Below are 15891 nucleotides of genomic sequence, written 5' to 3' on the forward strand. Positions count from 1 at the left end.
TGCGGGATGAGATGACGGTTTGATTGGTACTATTTTGGCATACATGCGACTTTTTTGATCACTTTTATTACCTTTTTTGGGAAGTAAGGTGGGCAAAATTTCAATTTTCTCATAGTTTTTTAATTTTTTTTTATGGCGTTCACCATGCGGGGAAAGTAACATGACCGTTTTATAGATCAGGTCGTTACGGACGCGGCGATACCTAATATGTGTAGTGTATTTTATTTTTTTAATTTTTATTCAGTGATAAATTTTTTTTTTTTTTATCTTAACTTTTTTCACTTTTTTTTACATTTTTTTGACCCAGACCCACTTGGTTCTTGAAGATCTAGTGGGTATGAAGTCTGTATAATACAGTACAGTACAATATATATTGCACTGTACTGTATTTTACTTACACTGAACAGATCTATGCTTTTAGCATAGATCTGTTCAGCACCATGGACAGCAGGACGTTTGAGCAGGCGTCCTGTTGCCATGTGAACCTTCCCCGTCTGCCACAACTTCGCAGATGGGGAAGGGTAAGCACAGGGCTGAGGGGGGCTGAGGGGGGCTGTCGGGGGGCTCTCTCCCTCTCGATCGGGGGGGCTGCAAAGGCACAGCAGCCCCCCGATGGAGAGGGAGGGAGCTCCCTGACCGATGACAGTTAACTTTTTCCATACAGCGGTCCGTACGGACCGCGGTATGGAAAGGGTTAAACGGCTGACATCTGCACAGATGTCAGCCGTTTATACCAGGGTGCCAGCAATGTGATGGCACCCTGGTATACCCACTAGAAGCCAACGATCATTCATGGGGAGGCCGGCGGGGGATCGCAATCCCGCCTGCCGCACCGCCCACCTCCCGCAACGCCCCCACCGCCTGCGACACCCCCCCCCGCACCACCCGCCGGCATCAAATCGTGCAGGGGGGGGTGAAAAATAGATTTTAGGCACTCAGAAATTGCAAAAAGCGCAGCAAACCGCAGGTCTGAATTGACCTGCGGTTTGCTGCGATCGCCGACACGGGGGGGTCACATGAATGATTTCAGCCGGCATCCTGTTCAGATTAACCCCTGGGGCGCCGGAATGCCTATTTAAAGTTAGGACGTACCGGTACGTCCTTGGTCCTTAAGGACTCGGGAAATAGGGCGTACCGGCACGTCCTATGTCCTTAAGGGGTTAAAGATATTTACAAAACGTCTGGCGAACAGACTTGCCAACCTGCTTCCGAGCTTGATCCATAAAGATCAAGTCGGCTTTGTATTAAATCGCCAGGGGGCGATAACACGAGAAGGTAGATTTGATAGACATCATTAACAGACGGAAGCAGCAGGCGTTAATATTGGGCCTGGATGCAGAAAAGGCCTTTGACCGCCTAAGCTGGCCTTTTATGTTTTCTACACTGCAGTGTTTTGGTATAGGGGAGCCTTTTATGAATGCCATTCGAGCTCTTTATACCCGCCCAACGGCCATTGTAAGAACGACACATACCCAATCCAACATGATAACCATCCGTAACGGAACCCGCCAGGGTTGCCCACTATCCCCCCTACTCTTTGTACTCTGCATAGAGCCTTTAGCAGCATTTATACGGGCCCACCCAAATATTCAGGGAGTAGAGGTCAATAAGGTGACTTTCAAATTATCACTCTCCGCTGACGATATACTTCTTACGTTGACAAATCTGCATACTTCGTTACCGAACCTATTCCAGACGTTAAGGGAATATGGCAGACTATCTGGCTATAAGATTAATACATCTAAAACAGAGGCTTTATCTATTAATATCCCACCAGATATATTGAGTACTCTGCAAAGCAATTTCCATTTCAAGTGGAATAATCCTACCCTTAAATATTTGGGAGTGAAACTAACAAAAACATATACTACCCTCTATGCCCATAATTTTTTACCCCTTTTTCGGGAACTTAACTTGCTCATGACTAACTGGATGCCCCTGCCGATTTCTCTACTAGGACGCATTGCAGCGGTCAAAATGACCATATTACCCAAATTATTATATGTGATATAAACTATTCCAGTCCCCATACCTAAAAAAGATTTGAGAGCCTTGCAGTCTTCCATCCTCAAGTTTGTCTGGAATGGCAAGAGACACAGAATTTCTTGCAGCACTCTTACTGCTCTCAAGTCGCAAGGTGGTCTTGGGCTCCCTGATGTAACTACATACTATTGGGCGACACATTTACGTCTTATCCCTGCATGGTCTTCCCTCCTAGCATTCTCTAGATGGATGAAAATTGAGAAGTTATGGTTGGCCCCTACTCACCCTAATGCGTTCTTGTGGTCACCGTTACCGGCCAATTGTATTGCCCACTTGCTGGGTCCTATGACCCTAACATATAATATCTGGAAAAGTTGCAAACAGAAATTCCCTTTGGTATCCGATAAATCTTCCATGACCTTGTTTATATTTAATCCCTTATTCCCATTAGGGTTACAGCACACCTCTTTTAAGCCATGGTTTTCCAACAAATTATTTAGATTTGCTGATATAGTGGAGTATAGGACCCTTGAGATTACACCATTTGAGTCGCTTAGGGAAAAACAAATACAACACCTTCTTAGAACCTTATTTAATGACACGAAGGTATCTACTCCGACAATGTTTGAGCGATTATGTAAACTCTCGACCTCCACTAAGGGTCTCATATCAGACATATATGTTCTTCTCTCGACTCGGGAACCCCCACGGTTTATACGCCATGAGTATATGTCTAAATGGGAGAGATATTTGGAGAGGGAAATACCACCGAATGATTGGAAGCTTATATGGTGAAGAGCGGCAATGACATCCACATGTGTGACTCATATAAGCTTTTGATGTTTTGGTATCACACAGCCCAGTTGCTTAAACACTTTAATCCTACTGTTTCTAATACATGTTGGAGGTGTGGTTCTGGTACAGGGTCTTTGTTTCACATTTTCTGGGACTGCCATGCTATATTCCCACTATGGAGGGAAACCCAACACCTTATTCTGCAACTAACTAATGTAAAATTCTCACTCGACCCGTATATGTTTTTATTGAACATGTCTCCAACAGTACTAAAGAAACATGTACACTACTTAGTGCTTCATATATTGTCGGCAACTAGACGCCTTATAGCTAAATACTGGAAAAGGCAGGACATACCGACTCAATCTGACCTAATTTCCAGTGTCATGGATGTCAGACGAATGGAACACCTAACCGCGCTTATCAATAACACTACCGATGGAAGTATGGCAGCCTTTGGACACATTTACAGAGATCATTGTGTAGCATTCCTTTTCCCCTCCTCTACCCTCTTGTGTCTTGTCGTGTCTTGTCGTGTCTTTTGACCTTTGTAACCCACTCTTTATATATTACATATACCTATAACTTATTTTTTTATTGCTTATATGTTTTTATATGTAAAATTGGGAAAGGGGATGATTTAAACAGTTAACACATTGTTTTTCTTTCGTTTTTTTTTACTTTGTTTAACTTTTTTTAAAATAACTATTAGCCCCCTTAGGGGCCTAGTACATGGGATCTTTTGATCCCTCTCCTATTCACCCTAATAGAGATCTATTAGGGCGAATAGGATTTTTATACTCTCCATTCTGAGCTTGTGCATAGCTCAGTATGGAGAAAGCCATAAAGCCATGGATCGCTTCAGCGGTTGCAACCGATCAGAGCCCCGCGATTTCACTGCTGGGGTTCCAATCGGAAGAAAGAGGGAGCCGGGTCGCCCTGCCTTCAGTCACAGGTGCTGTGATCAGTCTGGACGGGTGTCGGCTATATGATACAGCCAGCACCCGCCGTGTATGGAGCAATTTCTAAAACTAATTTTCTTTATGAAATACAGATGTAGCAGAACTGAAGAGAATTGTGATAATGTGTCACAATGTTATCTCATGCCAAAAGCGATTGAATACTATAGAAAAAGTCAATTAACATTTTCTTGCAGTTTTTACTTAATGCGCTAACCATTGCTTTTAGCTCTGCTACATCTGTATGTGATAAATCCATCCAAAGCAAATCAAGAATGGCTGCCTGCTCAGTAAATGATTAAATTGCATCATCTTATAGAAATCTATGGAGATGGACATAGGACATAAGAAGATAAAAGTGCAGATAAAAACAAAAAGACAGAGAGTGACAGATATGATGCAGCAGATTCAACAGCTATAGTGTTATATGTCATCTACTGTATTCACATCTATACTGCTCAATACTTCTCTATAATGTCCTATATATTGCATCGGAGCGTTCTGAGAGAGCGTTAGGAAGCAGAATCTATTGTCTCTGTGTGTAATCTATGGAGAGCAGCTAGTTTTCACCTTCCAGCTTAGAGACAACTAAGAATCAAGAGATGCAGAAACAGACCATGAACTGCACATGAATTTGTATATGTAGTGCAACAAGTATTACTACTGGTGACCTTGAATATTATGTTCATTATGTTTAAGGACAAATAGTCACCTATAGTCATTCAACAGCTGTGGTGAACATACAGCATGCCAGCAAACCCTGTGTATATATCATCCAAATTTTTTCCTCTTTTCCTTACTTTCCTCACAATCATCAATGACAGTTGCAGATTCAGGGATTGAAGTTACTATATGTTCTTCAGCTATGAAGCCTGAGCTCTGACCTCCACTGATGAGCAGGCATTTATCAGGAAGGAGTGGTTCCTTCCCAATAAAGGCCTGTCAGGTCGGGCTGTGTAAGTCCAGCATTATATTTTATGGCAATCAATAAAATCTGAAATGCCCATCACTATAAGCATTAGAAGATGACGAAGAACTGATGAACAGGAGATCACACAAGATCTAATCACACACAGCCACATATTAGATACATAGCATGCCATGGAATACCAACAACATGTTATAGAGGTTAGCTTTAAAGGGTCACTGCACTTAGGGAAAACCTTTGATATGTCATAGCAACATATAAAAGATTCAATCTGTGGTGGTCTGAGTGCTCACATCTTTGACGATTGCGGGAACAGGGAGAGAGAAACATTTATGTAGTGCACTCTATATTCAATGCAGGAAATAGAATTGAAATGGGTCTGTAGACTTTCCATTGAGTCTGTCTCACTTGTGACTCCTGCAGTGAGGGGTAAGAGTGTGCTATCTCCTTGTTCTAGCAAAATTACAGTACTACGTAGATAATATAGAAAATAAACATATAAGACTCATCAATAAACAGCATAGCTACACCAACCAACTGGGTGTTATGATTCAGTAAAAGATATGGGCAAAAAACATACATGCCCAAATAAAATTCTTATACCTTAGTGTGGGTGTGTGGGTATTTGTAAAGCAAATACCCAAAGTCCTCAATATTTCCTCTCCAAATTATGTGCAAACTGTAAGCATTAGTGTTGGGCACAAATATTCGAACCGCAAATTTTAATCGTGAATATCGTCACTTTGAGAATTCGCAGAGATTTAGAATATAGTGCTATATATTCGTATTCACGAATATTCTAGATTTATTTTATTTTTTTCATCAGTAACCTCCCTTCTTGCTTGTGGGCCAATGAGAAGGCTGCAATGTCTTTGTCTGAGATTAGCAACATCCCTAGCAACCTATAAGAAAGTTGCCTACCCCTTACTATATAAGAGAATATTTTCTATAGTTTTATGAAGTTCTGAGAGAGACATCAGTGTCATTGCTGTGCTCTGTGCTTTCCACACTACATTAGATAGATAGTTAGTTAGCTTATATATATAATACAGATAGTTAGTGGGAGATAATCAGTGTAGGTTATATCCTGATATAGTGTAGCTGTTGCAGTGCAGTGTGTTAGGTAGTGTGATAGGTTCTGCTGTCCATACAGACATGCTACAGACATAGTGCTGTGATGTTACAAGTTCACAACAATACTTAGTGCACCAATCAGTAATATGTAGTCAGACCTGCTAATATGTGAAGTTGCACATATCAATAATTGCTAAGTTTGCACAATCACGAATATATTGGAGCACTCTATCTGCATATAAAGCTATTGTAATGTTCTGCCGTGCCAACCATTTTCTTTAGTCTCAGGAATATTCTAGCAGCTTGAAAAATGTAGCAACAGTGACCCTCTGTCACGGTAGGTAAGATAAGGGAAGGAAACAGGATATGGCAAAGCAAACAAAACAACTGACTAGGCCCCGAAAGCTAGGGATAAAAGGGGTCACCTCCTAGCCATCCCTAAAAGATTTTCCCTATGCTGCTATGCTCATGTGCATATCTCGAGGGTAGATATGCACATGCCCACGTACCTAAAGCTGTAACACACTGGACCAAACCCTCAGCAGTAGGGAAAAGGGAAAGAGACTACCAGCTCCTTCAACCACCGAAGGAGCAGCGTCACTCTAGGGGCCTAGTAAAAAACAGACACAAAAGGAAAAAGGCAAAAAGGACTTATCTATAGATGAGTTGGAGCAGACGATCCATCAAAACTTCCAGCACTCAAACAAGGAAGAACTATAACCCGCAAAGTCTATAGGGAGAGGGAGGAATAAATAGCCTCCCCAATGACCAAACAAACCACACCTGATAGGAGGTGGGAATCTGTTCAAACCCAAAACAAAACAGTCAGATCGAGTCACTTGCAGCAACTCTGACAGATCGTCTCAGAACACCCACAGGGCAGGGGGTGACACCCTCGCTTGTATTGAGCGCGCAATATGCGCAAATTACATTGCCGATTTTCACAATCAAGAAAATAATCTCGAATTCTCAAACTTGCGAATATATGATGAATATTTGCCCAAATATTTGCGAAATATCGCAAATTCGAATATTGCCCCTGAAGCTCATCACTAGTAAGCATATGAATAACTTTATTTATAGAAGAAATTACACTATTGGCACATGCGGAGTAATCATCTGTATATGTACTGCCCATGCACTGATAGTGTAATGTACAGTGCTGGCATCATGCCTGGGCCCGTTAATCAAGGTTAGGGGGTGGCCATCACTGATCAGTGGAAAAGCTAGGGTGCTTTCAGGGGCTCGGGCCTACCCCTTTGTTGCATTTAAGCCTCATTTACATAACCATTACAAAATAAATTTATAATTAACAGAGCACTGGATCTTTACAAGAGAGGTATGTTTTTATTCAGCAAGATCAACCCTATCAGGCATTATGCCTGGTTAACTCTATAGTCATATATAAACTTTGTTTACTTTATGTACAGCTTTCCTGCTTGGATAGTATATTAAAATATAATCATACCTTCATCACTGTTGTCATCCACAAGAATAATTTCCTTCAGAAGATGGACAGGTGTATGATTCACTGCACTGTGTACTGATCGAAGGATCACTGACAGGGCTTCATTTACAAAGATGAAAATGATTGAAATCTGGGGAAGTTCCTTTGGGTATTTTAATTTCTTGCACCTTAAAGAAATCAATATTTGGTATGTAAGATATACAATATTGTTTTATAGGAAAGAGAGGAAGAAGATGGGGTAGAAAGCTAAGGAGAGAAATAGAGAGATGATGAGAGATGGATACTTGCCAAGTGTATGACATATCAATATGCATTGCTTTAAATAAATATATCTTAAGTTACCAGGAGTTGCCATGGAATTATAAGACATCTTTAAATATGCCTTGCAAAAGGTCACAATTACAATTCTCTGAATTTTTTAATACATTTCATTAGATTGCATGTAACAGTTTCTTTGCATTTCTATCTAGGCACTTCACTTGCAAATATAATATGAAACATATTTTAGCTCTTATTTATTAAAAATACAATATAACAATGACAACTGTAGATGGGAGAAAAAAACAAGCTACTTCCCCTGCTCGAAAAATCATAGCTTGTATGGCTTCATTACTGTACATTGGCATCTTGACATGGTAGGACTGAACTAGAAGAGGAACCCTTTGGTTGACACTGTATGGGGTACTATCACTAGCACTGTTTGAGTGCTTCATGGCTGGCCATTTCAGAGGGCCCTTTGTGTTTTATTGACATGGGTTCTCAGTGCCTGGAGGTGTTAAGGGGCTCTGAATGGCACTGCTATGAACGTACTGGCATTTTAATGGAGGTCAGTTATGAGTACACTAACATGAATGGCAATATTATGAGGGCACTGGATTTGACATGGAAACACAGATGCATATGCAGTATAGTGAATATGCATGTGTGGACACAAGCCTATGTGTGCTTATGAAGCATACATCCTTTAATAAAAGAATACATCTAAATATAAAATAAATATGTGTGTATTTATTTATAGGGATGAGCGAACCTGTGGAAGTTCGGGTTCTCCAGGTTCGGCCGAACTTTAGGTCAAAGTTCGGGTTCAGGACCCGAGCTTGACCCGAACTTGACCCCGAACCCAGACCCCATTAAAGTCAATGGGAAGCCGAACTTCACTTTATTATTTTCCATTATAACATGGTTATAATGGAAAATAATAGCATTCTTAAGACAGAATGCTAAATAAAATAGCCATAGAGGGGTTAAAAATCAATAAAAAACTCACCTCATCCACTTAATCGTGCAGCCTTTATCGCACAGGTCTTATTTCTTCAGGACCTGCGAAAGGACTTGCGATGACGTCACTGCGCTCACCACGTGACGATCCTGGTGACGTCACCGCAGGTCCTGCTGTTCTATCTTCATTCAGCAGGACCTGCGATGACGTTACCGCGCTCACCATGTGGTCATGGCAGGTCCTTTCGCAGGCCCTGAAGAAAGAAGACCTGCGTGATAAAGGCTGTGCGATCAAGTTAATAAGGTGAGTTTTTTTAATTATTTTTAACACCTCTATGGCCATTTTATTTAGCATTCTGTCTTAAAAATGCTATTATTTTCTGTTATAACGGAAAATAATAAAGTGAAGTTCAGGTCCCCAAGTGGATGAGGTGAGTTTTTTAAAATAATTTTTAACCCCTCCATAGCCATTTTATTTAGCATTCTGTCTTAAGAATGCTATTATCTTCCGTTATAACCATGTTATAACAGAAAATAATAAAATCACCCAAACATCGAACCTGAACCCGAACTTTAGTGAAAAAGTCTGGGTTCGGGTCCAGGTACCCGAACTCGCAAAGTTCGATACAAACCCAAACGTTGCAGTTAGGGTTCGCTCAACTCTATTTATTTATTAATACATTGTATCAATTGTATAGGAATGTTAACACTTGCGTACATAGCCTATGCACAAAGCTTGTGAATGCCACAGTGGCCTCTTGTTTCCTAGTACACAAAACAGTGGGAAAAAAATTGCCCAGTGTAACAGATTACCTATTTTATTTTCTAACTTGCTCAGAGCTGGAATAACACAGAAGCAGTAAATTCTGTTTAGATTGCTTGAATGTCTGCACTGCCTAAAACGGACAGGTATTCAGAGGGCAAAGACAACTGGCTTCTAAATTGTTAATATACTGAATGCAGAAATTGTCCATTTCATACTAGAACAATCTTGCTCTTAAATCACTTTATTCTAAATCCTGAGGGAGAATTGCATTTTTGGAGACAAACACATTTCCATGAAACAGACAAGCGGTTGGAAGGGCGATAATATTGTTATTTAATAGCTTCACTATTTCATAAAATACAGTTGCCATAAGGCCATTTCTGCTCTATCCAAGGTGATCCATCAGTTATAGCTTTTCACATGAAATGTTTTCTGTTTTATAATGTGAACATTTAGGGAGAAGTCTAACAGTAGCTAGGATATGCTCCATTGTCTGATAGGTGCGGGTCCCACCGCTGGGACCCGTACCTACGAGAACGGAGCGGGGAAAGCTGTGGCTGGAGGACCCCACATTTCCCCAGAGCTCCCCGCTGCTCCCATAGAAGTGAATGGGAGCGCACCAAGCTCGCACGGCCCCTGCTCCCATTCATTTCTATGGGGCAGACAGAAATAGCCGAGCCAGCGCTCGGCTATTTTCGGCGGACCCATAGAAATTAATTGAGGGTGGCTGCGCATGCGCTGTGCGCCCTCCGTTCATTTCCCCGCTCTGTTCTTATTGTAGGTGTGGGTCCCAGAGGTGGGACCCGCACGTATCAGACAATGGGGGCATATCCTAGCGATATGTCCCATTGTCTGTGATGGGAATACCCCTATAAAGGTAATACACTATGGAATAAACAAGGAATTAAGATAAATAAAATCAACAGAATATTATAATCTGTGTTATATAAACCTATCTGTATTTACTGATAGTGGCTATATTACTTCTGAAATGCATAAACAAGAAATCCTATTATCACGTTCGCTTCATAACCAGGACATTTAATAGAAGAAGTTTGCAGCAAAATATGATTTTTTTACTGTTGCCTTGTAAGTATAGTGCAGGTGGCCAATTACAGCAATCTGTATTCCGTCTCTTTATAACAAACATCGATAAACTAAAAAAGCAGCGTTCTGCGGCCAGTAAAATCTATGCAAATATTGAATATCTGAGTAATTTTAAATTACATCCACAGCAACTGTGGATTGCATGGTAGTTATTGTGATAACCTCAGGATCAGAGATGTGCAAATCGATTTGTAAGATTTGATTTGTCTCATTAAGCAGAGTTCTTGACTCACAACTGGTTGTCCCTGAAGCTGAGGACGCTCCCTCTTGATTGACAGGGCCAGATATCTTGACCAGCCCTGAAAATCTTGCACCTACGTTGCTGCTCCTAGTAGCGGCACAAGCACAGGGGCTCTGCTTCTGTTTCCATAGCAGTGAATGTTGATGCTCTGCTACCCGGAAGTGTAGCGGTGCATGCCCCGTCGCTGCTCCAGGAGCAGAAGCAGAACCTATGTGCTTGTACTACTACTTAAAGCAGTGATGCAGGCATGAAATTGTCAGGGCTGGTTGAGATGCGGTCCTGTAATGCAAGCATCGGAGCGAGCATCCTCAGCTTTAGTGACACCCCGTCGCAGTTTCAGAAATCTGCCTTATAAGACAAATCGATTATTTCAAATAAATTTGCTCAACTCTACTCAGATTTAAATGTCACTGTGGAGCTCTCACTAAATCAAATTTAGTGAGCTTACCTGCCAGGACATTATTCAGATGGGTCCAAACTAGTGATGAGCGGGAGGTGCAATATTCGATTTCGCGATATTTCGCGAATATTCGAATGAATATTCTTATTATTTTCGGCGAAATCGAATATTCGTAATTATTAAATTTTTCGCGAATAATATGCGATTAAAATAATCGTGCGATTTTTATTTATTTTTTCCTGTATAAGGCAATGTTCCTATGACTATGGCTAGGCTAATATGTGTATTTTAGGAAAATTTTTAATATTGCTCTAACTTCGTATTTTAGAATATTCGTAATATTGCTCTAACTCAGTCTTTTAGAATATTACGGATATTCTAAAAGACGAAGTTAGAGCAATATTAAGAAATTTCGTAAAATACACATATTAGCCTAGCCATAGTCATAGGAAAAAAAAAAAAATCATAAGATTAAAATAATCGTACGATTATTTTAATCTTATGATTTTTTTTTTTTTCCTATGACTATGGCTAGGCTAATATGTGTATTTTACGAAATTTCTTAATATTGCTCTAACTTCGTCTTTTAGAATATTCGGAATATTGCTCTAACTCAGTCTTTTAGAATATTACGAATATTCTAAAAGACGAAGTTAGAGCAATATTAAGAAATTTCGTAAAATACACATATTAGCCTAGCCATAGTCATTCGATTTCGCGACTATTTGGAACTATATTCTAAATATTCGCGAAATCTCGAAATTGCGATATTCGAGAAAAAAATTCGAAATTCGAATATTCGCGCTCAACACTAGTCCAAACTAGACCACCTAGACCTCAAGCCAAGGTCTACAAATGACACTTAACATATGGGTACCAAACAGCCATAGATGGGAATAGTGCATGAGTGAGATGCAGATAGAAGACACTCCCCATAACCCAATGCAAGGAACAAAGTAACACCCATTTCACATGTTTCTGTTTCCACTCACAAGACCCCATATGATTTATTTTTTTACATTTCTATGAGGTTCTTAGCTCACATTTTTATCAAATTGCCAGAACCTTCAAATGCAGTTATATACTATAATCAACCCATGTAAACCTAGGTCCGAAAGAGAGTGAATTTGCTAATAAATTGCATGTAAAGGGAGGAATTCTCATAAAAGAATGCTACAGATATTATAGTATTTTCTTAAGACAATCCCCATCCATATGCATCATACATCATAAAGGAGAGGTATCCCACTTTGGACACCTCTTTATGAGTGGATTTGAGTTATCTTTGTATTACAAGGATGAGTTTTCATCCTAAATAGTGCAAGTAAGGTTACATTTTCCCTGCAGAGGTTGGTGAAGGGCAAGAAATGCTGTGGTTCCCTTGGATGTATTTAGCTGCTTGACAGTGATACTGGGGATTTAAAGCATTTTACTCCTGTTAATCAGCAGAATGAAGGAACCTGAGTGAACTGGACCTAGTTACATTAGCAGGCATATTCACAACCATATGCATATTGTGTTGCCTGGACAATGAAGGGGGTGACAAATGCTGGAGTCAATCAACTCTGGTTGACCTATCCTATTGAGACGACATCAATATTAGGCCTCATGCATATGACCATTTGTAATTTTTTTTATAGCATGCGGATCCATTCGTTTCTATGAGTTTGCAAAAATTTTAAATAATCAGACAGCAGATGGGTATCATCCATGTGCTGTCTACATCCATATGTCCATTCGACAAATTATAGAACATGTCCTATTACGGTCTGCATTGCGAATAGGAATAGTCATTTTATTTGATAGGAGAGAGAAAAATGCAGAATGAACATGAAAAGTACCCATATTTTGCAGACCCATGATTTGAGGACTGAAATTGATATAGTTGTGGGCATGAGGCCTTAAAGTCTTGTTTGGTCAATCAAATTAAATATACACCATAAATGTGTTAATAAACAAATATAAAATTAATTCCATTTTAATGGCTTGGCTTTGGCTGTACATATTACATGAATCAGCAATTCCTAGAAAACAGAATCAATCACGTAGTAAAATTAAAGGTCTCTTTCAGCCGAGAATGACTATAATTATTAGTGTATTTTATTGATCACTCAATAAATTTTTTATTACAGCGCATAGCTATAAATCTCAAATCTCATGTTCTTTGCCTAAAGAAACAATATAATGATATTGTTATACTGATGCACTAGTACAATACTGAAGGCATATTAATACTGCATCAGTCTGTTGCACATGCAATTCAATTTCTGCACATTGATTTCTACAGGTCTTACAGTTATATAAATTAGTAATAACATATTCTTAAAAGGATGTCCAGTTTTAGGTCTAAATAATACAAAAGGCTTAAAAAATACATGTAGGTCGAAAATGTTGCGTGCTGTTTATTTTTGTCTGCTTTACAGCGGTCTAGCTCTGCTCTATTCAGGTGCAGATATGACTAGTAACTTTAACAGCATTCTGTATCGCTGTCATCCTCAATGCAGGTCTGTCTGTCTGCTAGATTGGCTGTTGTGTACAAACCCTACACCCTCCAAGCCAGTTGAAAGTTAGTGTATGGAAAGACAATATTGATTATAGCAAGAACAAAGTAATTGTTATAAACTAAAACCAACTTTATTACTAAATTACTAGGTAAATTACATATGTAAGTGAGTCAAATGAGCCTTAGTAGAAGAGAAGACTGAAGGCTTTTATAGTAGTAAAATTAAAAACTTCAAAGTGCAACTAGATCCTTTGTAAAATTATTTCCTTTAAAATCACAGCCATTGTGCGGCAGATTTTTCATTCTTTCTAATATACTAATAAAAAGTTATCATAATTTGCCCTGTTACAGATAGAGTGTAACGGCAGTTCAGTCCCGATCACTCTTTGACTGTAATAATGATAAATCCAAGAGATTACAATACTAGAATGAAAGGATAAGTTTATTGGGGAAAAGTGTACAACTGAGAGGACCTTCTAGTTCCTTGTGGGGCCTTATCTAGCCTGGATACAAGATGATATACAATTGGGCATTAAAGCATACAGATTCCATATGGTATTGTCACGATGGTGTCAAGAGCCACGTCTGACTCCGTTATACCCGGGGTCAGGAAGTCGCAGCGGGTGGCTGCACGTTCGATGTACAAAGACAGTGCTGTTTCGTAATGGTAGCTTTCTGGGTTTGCCTTGCAATCCTTTTTGGCTCACTCAGGGATCCGTAGCTTCTCCTCCTCAGCTGTTTCTTGTCCAGCAATCCCAACCTCCTTATATTCCCATCTCCCACTTCTCTGGTTGCCAGATATAGAGCTTCCTGCCTGGACTTCTATACTGACCCACTGGAGCTGTGTAGCTGTGTTCCCTGGTTGTTGTTCCAGAACGTTACCCTCCGGATCCCTGTTGGGCCTTGGTGGTCTGCTGTTGTCGCCCACCTGGGATTATATGTTTGTCTGTATTGTCTGTCCTCTCCTTGGTGTTTTCCTCTTAGTGTCAGTGGTGCAGACTAGTGATCCCACCGCCCCGTTCACTACACAGGGCTCATCTTAGGGAAAGCCAGGGTTTAGGCACGTGATCGGCGTACGGGTGAGGAACCCGTCTAGGGACGTCAGGGCAGTCAGGTGCCAGCCGCAAGGTGAGTCAGGGGTCACCACCTTTCCCTCTCCCTTGGACAGGGCCTTCCCATTTCCCTCCTTTTGCGTGACGCCGGTCATTACATTATATCTGGCCCTTATTTTGTGTAGGTAAAAAAAAAAAAAAAAAAATTCTTTCTACCTACTTAGAATCCAGTATGGATCCAATTGCTGCTTTTTCAAAGCAACTTCAAGGCCTGTCTTTGGAGGTGGCAGGATTGAAGGCGTCGGTCCTCCAGCAACAGCAGCAATTGCAACAGACCGCAAGCCCAGCGGTTGCTACAGGTAATCAGGTTGTTGCGGAACCCAAGGTTGCTCTTCCTGACAGATTTTCTGGGGAAGGGACAAATTTGTCACGTTCCGTGAGGCCTGTAAATTATATTTTAAACTGCGCCCTTACTCCTCTGGTAATGAAGAACAGCGGGTGGGGATTGCTATTTCCCTGCTGCAGGGGGACCCGCAATCCTGGGCGTTCTCTTTACCCACTGATTCCCAGGCTCTACGGTCAGTGGATGAATTTTTTGGGGCCTTGGGTCTCATATATGACGACCCTGACCGAGTCGCACTGGCTGAATCAAAATTACGGAGACTCCTACAGGGAGAGCGGCCAGTAGAGGAATATTGCGCAGAGTTCCATAGGTGGGCTACGGATACCCAGTGGAACGACCCGGCTCTCAGGAGTCAGTTCTGCTCTGGGTTATCCGAAAGGATTAAGGATGCGCTTGCGCTGTATGAGACTCCCTTTTCCCTTGATGCGGTGATGTCCCTTTCTATCAGAATAGATAGACGTCTTAGGGACAGATTGAAAAATCCAGAGCAATTGGTAGCCCCTCTCAAGCAGCAGTTAGTCTGTACGGACTTAGACGAGCCTATGCAGCTAGGAGGAACTACCCGTCAGGTCCATCCTCCTGAGGCTCGCCGTAGGCGTGAGGTTTGTTTTTTCTGTGGGGAGAGGGGTCATTTTATTAATGTCTGTCCTTCCTTCCTCAAAAACAAAAGACCGTTGGAAAACTACTAACCCCAGGCTGTGTGGAGGATGTCAGCCGGGGGGTTTCCTCCATACGAACATCGCAATTTGTGTTGCCAGCGTTTGTTGTGTTTGGCGTTAAGACGGAGACTATTTCTTTTTTTCTAGACAGTGGAGCAGGAGTAAATTTGATAGATGCCCATTTTGCCCACACTATGGGTTTGTCTCTCTGTACGCTACAGAGACCTATTCCCATATTCGCTATTGATTCTGCTCCTCTGTCTCAGAGAAACCTCACTCACATTGTCCATAACTTACACCTTCGGGTAGGGGATCACCATAACGAGTTGCTTTCA

The 15891-nt window shown here is 40.9% G+C and overlaps 1 protein-coding gene across 2 annotated transcripts in view; it reads right to left on the minus strand.

Moving 5' to 3' along the window:
• The window catches only part of GALNT17 (polypeptide N-acetylgalactosaminyltransferase 17), a 714899-nt gene that overhangs the window by 503284 nt on the left and 195724 nt on the right, over positions 1–15891 (minus strand). For both annotated transcript variants that reach the window (XM_040424819.1, XM_040424818.1), the window contains one exon: positions 7208–7374. In XM_040424819.1, coding sequence (XP_040280753.1) covers positions 7208–7374 — 167 coding nt within the window. The remainder of the gene's footprint in view (positions 1–7207; positions 7375–15891) is intronic.

Source organism: Bufo bufo, chromosome 3 (assembly GCF_905171765.1).
Source record: "Bufo bufo chromosome 3, aBufBuf1.1, whole genome shotgun sequence".
NCBI classification, from domain to species: domain Eukaryota; kingdom Metazoa; phylum Chordata; class Amphibia; order Anura; family Bufonidae; genus Bufo; species Bufo bufo.